The following is a 10,673-nucleotide window of genomic DNA, read 5'->3' as shown; positions in this document are numbered from 1 at the left end:
CCTATATTCATTCTGTATAGTTTAGTTTTACCCTGTTCCTCTACCTACACTCAGTTTTCAATAATTTAGTTTCATCCTGTTCCTCTACCTACATTCAGTTTTGTGTAGTTTAGTTTTATCATATTTCTCAACCTATACTCAGTTTTCAATAGTTTAGTTTCATCCTGTTCCTCTACCTACATTCAGTTTTGTGTAGTTTAGTTTTATCATATTTCTCAACCTATACTCAGTTTTCAATAGTTTTGTTTTATCCTGTTCCTCTACTTATATTCATTCTGTATAGTTTAGTTTTATCCTGTTCCTCTACCTACAAACAGTTTTCAATAATTTAGTTTCATCATGTTTCTCAAACTACACTCAGTTTTCAATAGTTTTGTTTTATCCTGTTCCTCTACCTATATTCATTCTGTATAGTTTAGTTTTACCCTGTTCCTCTACCTACACTCAGTTTTCAATAATTTAGTTTCATCCTGTTCCTCTACCTACATTCAGTTTTGTGTAGTTTAGTTTTATCATATTTCTCAACCTATACTCAGTTTTCAATAGTTTTGTTTTATCCTGTTCCTCTACCTACATTCAGTTTTGTGTAATTTAGTTTTGTCCTATTCCTCTACCTACACTCAGTTTTAAACATTTTATTTTATACTGTTCCTTTTTCTACACTCAGTTTTCTGTAGTTTAGTTTTATCCTGTTCCCTTTTCTACACTTAGTTTTTCTGTAGTTTAATTTGGTTTTGGTCCTCTACTTACACTCAGTTGTCAATAATTTAGTTTTATCGATCTATTCCTTTACCTACACTCACTTTTTTATAGCTTAGTTTTATCCTGCTCTTTTTTTACACACCTTTTTTTTTCTATAGTTCAGTGTTATACAGTTTCTTTTACTACACTAGCGGTTTCTATAATTTTAATTTTATACCGTTGGTATTATTATATCCTCAGGTTTCGTACCTTGATGATTCAGCGGCAAGCTTGAGGGCTTATAACTTTCAAATTCAGGATTCGATCTCTGTTGTGACACCGTGCATATAGTCTTCTGATTATCTTTGCGCTAAAGCAAAGGAATAAAAAAACTCACTTTTCGACAGTTTCATTATGTACTGTTTCTTTTATTACATGCTCAGTATCTAACTGTTTCATTTTATACTGTTGTAGTTATTACACTCTCAATGTTCGACAAGTTAATGTATACTGTTTCCTTTAATATACTTTAGTAAAGAGCTCCATTCCTACCTTTACGCCCCTAGTAGCTCAACGGTAAGTCTGCAGACTTACGATTAAAAATCTGGTTTCGATACCCGTGTTAGGCAGAGTACAGAAAGTCCATTGAGTATCTCTGTATTTACAATAATTAAACCAAAACATTATACCGTTCATTTTATTTTAATTTTGTGTAGGTAGAATTTAATCGATTTATTTGTTGCTTGTATGAATATAAGTAAATTATTGTAACCTTGTTGAATGTCTATACTAAACACATGATCTTTGTCGACATTGCATGGGAGTTATATTTGTATTTTACGAAGAGTCGATTATTAGTTTACTTCAAGATTTTGGATGCAATCATAACTTTTTATATTGTTCAAATCTTGAGTCTAATTTCTACACGTCAGAAAGGAGTATTATATATATATATATAAACGATCTTCCTTTTTAAGTACGCTGATGGTCACCTGAGCGTAAATTTCTGAAAACTTCAATCTTTCCTTACTCTAAATTCAAGCAGTTCTTTAGCTTTCTCACGTGAAACATGCAAACGTGAGCGACTGTCAAGATGAGGCTGAATGGTGTCCGCTACCAAGGATCTCTATTTTCTAAGGATTAGCATTCGAAAAGAGTCGAGAGGGATTATATCGTGGGTTGACGATGTTTTCAAACAATCAAACAAAAAAAAAACCTGTCCGTTCGTCGTTGAGGAGTCATCTCTTTCCTGTCATCTCAGCGATATACAATACTCTCTCGGAATTATCCCTCATTTCATATCTTTCTTTATTTGGTTTCGATTTTCAATTTCACGAAGTAAGAAGAATTTAACTAGTAAAGTAAGTAAATTATGTCTAGCAGATAATGTTGCCTGTTGACCGTAATTGGTGATTGCTGGAGAGATTTGTGTCAGAATAGAAAATTACTATGTGTAAGTGCGTCTGTGCTTTAAGAAAACTCGATAGTTGAAGTTATAAACATTTCCCTAATTTTGATGATTTTATAGCTCCAAACAACTAGGACAAGAACAAAGATTGTTGCAAATAAATAGTTTGTTAGTTTCATTGTTAAGCACAAGAGTACACAATGAGTTATCTGTGATGTGCCCACTAAGGGTATCGAAACTCTATTTTTAGTGTTATAAGCCACGAGACGTACCGCTGAGTCACTGGATGGCCAGAGATAATATGTATTCTGGTAGGATCTGCGCAACGATGAGACAACGTCTATCAGATCTAGTCGTTATCCACAAGTTACACATTCGTGTAAGTCCTGTAGCAGATATGGGTCCTCAAGTCCATAACGACTAACAACTGAAACTATTTTACTCCGGCTTGTTCATTATAAACCACAAATGTATCATCTATGGATCTTCTACATATAATTGGCTTGGATTTTTATAGACAATATTCTAATCATATGTTATCTTTTCCAGATAAAAAATGGACAAACAGGGAGCCAACTTTGACCCTATTGAATCACATTTTTATGACCATGCAATTCATTATTAAAAACAAAATAGGAGGACGTCGTAGTGTATTTCAGTAATTATTTTTAAAACCGTTTTGTTAACCTTCTAGTTTTTTTCCAGTATTTTCAAAAAGTAAATTAGCGGTCAAGGAAGTGTTCTCAAAAACTAACACAAGTGCAAGTTTTAGGTTTTTTCTTTTTTTTGAAATGAAGAAACTTCGATACTACTTTTAAAGTATACTCACTATGAACAATATACAACTTCCTTCCACTGTCTTTAGCTAGTTGTGGGTGCTTTTAATTAAACAACAACAGTAAAATAGGTACAGAAAAACAGTTTGTCGTAAACATCCTCTGGTGGTAGTACGTAAAAGATGAAATCACAGTTCTTATAATAGCCACATGCCTGAATGAACAGTGCAATAAAATTTAAGTTAATAAGTCACTATATACTAATAAATACAGAAGAATAAAATTGTAGTTAAACCACCCACCCCCAATTTCAATGTTTCAGCCTCTTTCTTGACCAATATGACGTTATAAATGGTGGTCGTGTCCATGCACAACCTTATCGAATACGCATATTTTAGTTATCTAAAGTCAGATTAACACGTGGTATTAGAAAGGAAATATGCCACTTTTTTAACATCTTTTGCCAGTTGAGAAATATTAAAATCATACAATATTTGTCTAAAGCAGAATAATGTTACTAGAACTTGGTGAACGAATTAGATGGACATGTTAAGACATTTCTAGACGTTCGTTAAAATATATTTGTATAAATAGAACCATTTGATCTTTATGTCCAAATCTAATAATTATGATAAGTTAAAATGGAGATTAAGGACTAAGGACTTTGGTGAGTGATTATGTTAGAGACAAGGACCTTGATAAGTTAAAAAAGAAAAGACAGAATTTGAAGAAGTAAGTTGAAGTAAGGTGTGAGTTTCGATAAGGACTTAAGTAAGTTAGAATGGAGAAGAATAACACTGTGTTAAGTTATAGCGAATAAACTAAGAAATATGATGAGTAGTCATGGAAACAAAGATACATTACAGTGGAGTATGTGAGGACCTTGAAAAGTTAGAATAGTAGTGAGAACTGTTTACGCTAGAATTGAAAAGATATAAACTATACTAGGTTAGGAGTGTCCAGAATGAGGAATTGACAAGTTAAAACAGAAGTAACACGGACTGTAACGACTTCTGGTAACCAAAGTGAGGATTGAGATAGACCAAGATAGAAAAGACATGGAATACGATGACCAAAATGAGGATTCATATATGTCAAACGGAAAAGATGTGAACCGTGAGGATTTATGAGGATCCTGATAAGCTAGAATTTAAAAAAAAAAGAAGATGATCTAAGCTTTCAGAATCTCGAGGCTTATAGTAAGTTAAAACGAGAAAGATAAAGACTATGATTTTTAAGAAGAACAAAATGAGGATCCTCGTGAGCCAGAATGGAATGGAAAATATATGATGCGTCTATCTGTTGTTTATGTGTGGATTTAAATTAAACATTAAAATAACTGATGTACTTAACGAAATGAGAAGAATACAGATGAAACTACGCCTCTCTAAAACCTCCCTCTGTACCATGTAATAATCATCATAAAATCAATAAGATGCTACAGCTACTTACCCCCCGTGGGTGTTGTGGTGCATTCCCGCAATAGTTCGCTAAAGAAGAGTGTAGGTGTTTCTGTATTCGACGTGTTTACATTATGTAATAATTCAAATTATTTTTTTGATGATGAGCCCTTTTTATCGAAAACATTGTACTCTCTAAAAATTCCAAAGAAAAAATTTTTTTGTCCAACTGTGAGATTTCGTATAAATACAAAATAGAGGCGAAACAAAATATATTTGCCATTTTCAATGCAGTCAATATGAAAGCCTTTAATCAAGTCATATAATATTTTTAGTTAATTTATTAAAATGTAAGCATGACGAAAATAATATCATAAAGTGTTTTTCTATGTTGAGATCCATCTAAAAACTCTGTTAAAGTGTAGATAGACCTATTATTATTCTCCGAGTTCACGTAGCTGGCAGTACATTTAGTATATTGTGTCATTGTTAACAAATTAATGGGTTTTTTGTTTATATGAACTTCATTATTGTTAACACACCAACATCTATTGTTATTTCACTACTAGGATATTGTTAACACATTAAAAGATACTTAATGGCGCACTACTAAGTTATTGTTCTTTCATTACTAGAATATTGTTAACAAATTAAAAGATACATAACGGAGCACTACTAAGTTATTCTTTATTCATTACTAGAATATTGTTAAAACGTTAAAAGATACTTAATGGCGCACTACTAAGTTATTGTTTTTTACTACAAGGTAATTGTTAACATTAAAATATACTTAATGACGCACTACTAAGGCATTGTTAATACACAATACGTTATTGTTGATTCGTTACTAGGGAATTTTTAACACATTAAGATATATTCAAAGGTACACTAATAACTTTTTGTTAAAACACTTACTTCCTCGAATATGGATGTCCCTGCTGGTTATGCTACCGACCGTATTACTGGCAACACAACGGTATACTGCTGAATGAACATCTTGTTTGTATTCAGCCGCTGGAAATGGAGAAAACACAAGTGATCCATCAGGGCGAGCATGCCGTAGCCCCCGGATATCTTTAGCTGGGGTTCCGCCTCCGATCTCCCACCTCACCATAGGGGTGGGGGTACCTCTAACTGAACAGGGTATCACCGTACCCGTGGAATTCGAGAACTCAACCTGACTCGGAGGTTCGTATACAAAAGTAGGGCTCCGTTTCTCTATACGGTGGCTCTCACCTGAAATGTTTAAATGTATTGGATCAAAATGGTAGCCAGGATCATCAAAGGCTCACATGTGGTTGGTGGAGAACAACTAAGCATGGTTTATATCTAGGTGACGGAGATCAACTGAGCATGGTTTATATCTAGGTGGTGGAGAACAATTGAGTATTATTTATATCTAAGTGGTGGCGAACAACTGAGCATAGTATATATCTAGGTGGTAGGGAACAACTGCGTATTATTGATATCTAAGTGGTAGGAAACAACTGAGCATGATTTATATCTAGGTGGTGGGGTACAATTGAGTATTATTTATATCTAGGTGGTGGGGAACAACTGAGCATAGTATATATCTAGGTGGTGGAGAACGACTGAGCATAGTATATATATAGGTGGTGGAGAACAACTGAGCATAGTATATATATCTAGGTGGTGGAGAACAACTGAGCATAGTATATATATATAGGTGGTGGAGAACAACTGAGCATAGTATATATATATATATGTATATCTAGGTGGTGGAAAACAACTGAATATTATTTATATCTAAATGGTGGGGAACAACTGACTGAGCATGGTCTATATTTAGGTGGTGTAGAACAACTGAGCAGTGTTCATATCACGGTGGTGGAGAACAACTGAGGATGGTATATATTTAAGTGGTGTGGAACAACTGAGCATGGTTTATATCTGGTGGTGTGGTACACTGTCTGAATGGAGAAAATACTGCTTGTGTCTTTTTTTTTTTTAGTGACCAATAGTTGCGTACGTTCGGATAGTAGTGAATATTTGAACGTATATATATATATATATATTTTTTTTTTTCTGAGTGATGTTCGGGTGGTAGTGGATAATAGTGGTAGTATTAAACAATAAAAAACACACACTTAAGAACAGTCTTTTGTTCTTTCTATTCGCATTAACACGAAGAATAAAACTAAACTCCTAATTTTTTTAATCTTTAAATTAAGGTTCAAATATGAAACAAATATAAGCACTTGTTAATTCATCATCGGTGTTGAGGAAAAATGTTTGGTAGTTTACAAACCCTTTATAAGTAAAGTAAAATGGCTCTTTTGAATAACATAAACTCTACTAAATGTTTACATTCTCCAATAATGATCTGTCTGTACTTCTTTACATAACAATGAATGTAAGAGACAAAAAAAAAGAAACTTTTCTTGTAATTGCGTTATATCAGATAGAGGAGCAAGATTTTGTGGAAAAAAAACCCCAATAGCAACAAAAGAAGACGTCTTAATCTTCAGTTCTTGGAGCACTTGTCAACTATATCGATTTCACTTTGGCCATTTGCCAATTTTCTGCAGGGCTTAAAAGCACACCAAGATTTAGAACAATGTTATTCGGATTCCAAAGGTTGTAGTTGAATTTTTATTGTTAAAGAATGGAAGTAGTCCCATACAATTGGAATATTGTTGAAGTGTGATTGTTATCTATTGGTAGTTAAAGTCTTGCTCGGTCAGTTGTGCATTTTTATTCTTAAAATGTACTCTTTTAAAGTCAAGTTAACTAATTAAATAAATTCATTAGAAACGTCGTTGTGGCACGATGAAGTTTATGATAATGAAATAAAAAAAATCAACACCACAATCATTGTTGCACTAAGAAACATGTTCTGTTTTTATAATGTTTTAAAAAACTATCTTCTAGGAGGCTAGTTTATCTTCTAGGAGGCTAGGAAATAAAGAGCAAAATTTGATTTTAATGAAATCAGTATTTATCTGATGTAAAAGAACTCGAACTTTTGGCACTCCTGTCCAAATGGTGTTATTAGGATATGAAAAAAGAACATAATTTTTTAGTAATGTTGAGCAATGATTTGTGATACGAGTTATTCATTTATTTATGAACTATATCAAATACTTACATGGTGAAGAAAACATTAACCCGCGAGATAAATATTAAGTAACAATGTACAGGTTTTTCATTTCGCGAAGATCTTAATGAGAAACCGATTTTTTATTTTTTATTTTTACGTTTAACGTAGGTCTCGGAAGCTTCTCGACTGTTTAATTTTATTTTAGAATTGTTTCGCAAAGACATACAAGAAATACAAGCGCATAGTTCTCCCTAATTTTGAACTGATAGACAAGAGAAAAGGAAGCTAGTCAACAATGCCCACCACCAACTCTTGAGCTATTGTTGTTTGATCTAATATTGAGATTTATCTGGCGCAGCAACGGAACGCGAACCATAAATCCTTTACAAATTTGTAACAGTTCGGGCACGCTAATCACTAGGCCATGGCCCGGCATGGCCAGGTGGTTAGGGCGCTGGACTCGCAATCTGCGGGTCGCGGTTTCGAATCCCCGTCAGACCAAACATGCTCGTCCCTTTCAGCCGTAGGGGCGTTATAACGTGACGGCCAATCCCACTATTCGTTGATAAAAGAGTAGCCCAAGAATTGGTAGTGGGTGGTGATGACTAGCTGCCTTCCCTCTAGTCTTACACTGCTAAATTAGGGACGGCTAGCGCAGATAGCCCTCGTGTAGCTTTGCGCGAAATTCAAAACAAAACAAAACAAAAACACTAGGCCATACCTGGTCCGCGTCAGAAACAAAATGTGTGTGTATGTGGACTGCGATGTGGGAGTTAAAGTTGGAAGTAAATGAAGCTTACCAGAAGTGCACCTTTGAAGGAAGGCGAAAACAATGGATTGGAAACATACTCTCGAAACTATTTTTTATGATTCTGTTGTAGCAGATGATTAAATTATGATGAAAAAGCGAAGAAAAAAATCACAAACAAAATCAATGTGAAAACGAGCAGTCTAATTATTCCAGCTTATACGACCTTCTATTTGTTTTATCTTAATCTTGTTATCCTTTCGATACCTTATTTCCAGCTTCCAAATTCATTATAGGATCGTCACTTGTTTGTAGTGAGCTATTAAGTTGGATCAAAAACGCAATCGGTATGGAGAGACTGAATTGAATGTTGCCCGCCCCCATACTATCATATTCCGACATCTATGATTTAAGAGTTTTTACTTGTACTTTAAGTCTATTGTACACTTTTATAAGTTCGTTTAATTCATCATCAGTTTACATAATATCTGCAAGTTAAGTATTGGTGTACTTCTACAGTAAACGACGTTGATTTTTCATTACCGTTGATGAAGAGGCGAAATCATTCTTATTTTTCTTTGATTTAGATAAGTAGCCAACCTGTCAGATTAATGGCGCCTCCATTTTTGTGCTATAAGTAAAAACAATTTACACTTCAAACAAACAAACAACTTATTTAACTGACGTTTTGGCTTCCTATTTCATTAGGATAAAACGTTTTACAGGAAAAAAATCTCAGTTGATGAATTACAAGACGAAACAACGGGCAGCACGGTATCATTAGGTTTCTGTTCTTTTGGTACATCTAAAGAAAATGGAGCCATTTTCACGAATACATCTTAGGAAACAAATCGTTCCTAAAACACAGCTTAAGGAAGATCTTTCCATGAAAAGTTAAATACTTTAAGAACTTTATTAAAGTCTTTCCTAATTTTAAGATAGGTAAATATGCGTCTAAATGAGTATAGAATGATAATTTTAATTTGAGATAAATTCCACGATATATTAAATTATGTTAAAGTAAGATATTTTAGTAACTGAAAAAAAAGAAAGTGACAGTTATTAAACAAGACTAAAAAGTCTCGCGGCTTGAAAAAGTATTATTCCATGACTTATAGTGCTTTAGGTTATTATTTATTTGTAATTAATTGAAAAGTATTTTGTTAAAATAAATAAAAAAGAAGGATACATTACGTTTATGAAAAATAAAAAAGTGTAGTTAATATGACATTAGGACACTTTGTATTTAACGTAACTGACCATCTAACTGGACTTAAAATACGACATTAGGACACTTTGTATTTAACGTAACTGACCATTCAACTGGATTTAAAATACGACATTAGGACACTTTGTATTTAACGTAACTGACCCTCCAACTGGATTTAAAAAGTTAATACGATATTAGGACACTTTGTATTTAACGTAACTGACCATCCAACTGGATTTAAAATATCCATGTATTCCTGATACCTTATGTTTTTAAGATACTTCTTAAATCGTTCTTAGAGAAGACATAACTAAGACAGCTTCGTAAAACAGCTTAGGAAATAACTTAAGAAATTCTTAACTTTCATCTTAAGTATTAACTTGTGAAATAATATAAGAAAAATCTTAAGTTTTTTTCGTGAAAACGTGCCTTAGTGGATTTATAATTTAAAATTAATGAAGTTAGTAAATAGCTCGTTTTTTAGGGTTTTTAGGTTTTTTACATCTGCTATCAAACTTTTTAGAATGGTTTTTAATAATTTTAAGGTAGTACGAGCCATTGTTTAGCTGTCTCTACATTTGTTTCACGCATAGCCGTTCTTATTATAAGAAACCTTTCACTTTTATCGCTTATTTTTATAGTGAGATATTTTTTTTTATTTTAATCTTACCAAAACCGCTCGAAAGTTATCTGCGCTAGCCGTCCCTAATTTAGCAGTGGTTGACTAGATGGAAGGCAGCTAGGCATCACCACACACCGCCAACTCTGGGGCTATTCTTTTACCAACGAATAGAGGGATTGACCGTATTATTAGAACGGTCCATCTCACTACTGAAAGGGCGAGCATGTTTGGTGACGGGAATTTAAACTCGCTATATGCAGATTGAGAGTCGAGAGAGGGTATGTACTAAAAACTTACAAGTGTGCTAGTGATTTTCTCAAATTTATTTTAGAACCTGGCATGGCCTGGTGTTTAGGGAACTCGACTCGCAATCATCGGGTCATGGGTTCCAATCCTGTCACCGAACATGCTTGCCCTTTCAGCCGTTGGGGGTACTGTTAATGTGACGGTCAACCTAAATTTTCCTTGGTCAAAGAGTAGCCCAAGAGTTGGCAGTGAGTGATGTTGACTAGCTGCCTTCCCTCTAGCCTGTCATTTCTAAATTAGGGATGACTAGCGCAGATAGGGCCCGGCATGGCCAGGTGGTTAGGGCGCTCGACTCGCAACCTGTGGGTTTCGGGTTTGAATCCCCGTCACACCAAACATGCTCGCCCTTTCAGCCATGAGGGCGTTATAATGGGACGGTCAAGCCCACTATTCGTTGGTAAAATAGTAGCCCAAGAGTTGACGGTGGGTGGTGATGACTAGCTGCCTTCCCTCTAGCCTGT

General features: G+C 34.3%; 1 protein-coding gene across 1 annotated transcript in view; it reads right to left on the bottom strand.

The window, feature by feature from the left end:
- The window catches only part of LOC106464645 (Down syndrome cell adhesion molecule-like protein Dscam2), a gene marked incomplete at its 3' end in the record, with an annotated part of 97,916 nt that overhangs the window by 66,549 nt on the left and 20,694 nt on the right, over positions 1-10,673 (bottom strand). The window contains exon 2 of the mRNA XM_022392389.1: positions 5,181-5,501. Coding sequence (XP_022248097.1) covers positions 5,181-5,501 — 321 coding nt within the window. The remainder of the gene's footprint in view (positions 1-5,180; positions 5,502-10,673) is intronic.

The sequence above is a fragment of the Limulus polyphemus genome, unplaced genomic scaffold (assembly GCF_000517525.1).
Source record: "Limulus polyphemus unplaced genomic scaffold, Limulus_polyphemus-2.1.2 Scaffold1708, whole genome shotgun sequence".
NCBI classification, from domain to species: Eukaryota; Metazoa; Arthropoda; class Merostomata; order Xiphosura; family Limulidae; genus Limulus; species Limulus polyphemus.
This window is presented reverse-complemented; position numbering and strand designations above follow the sequence as displayed.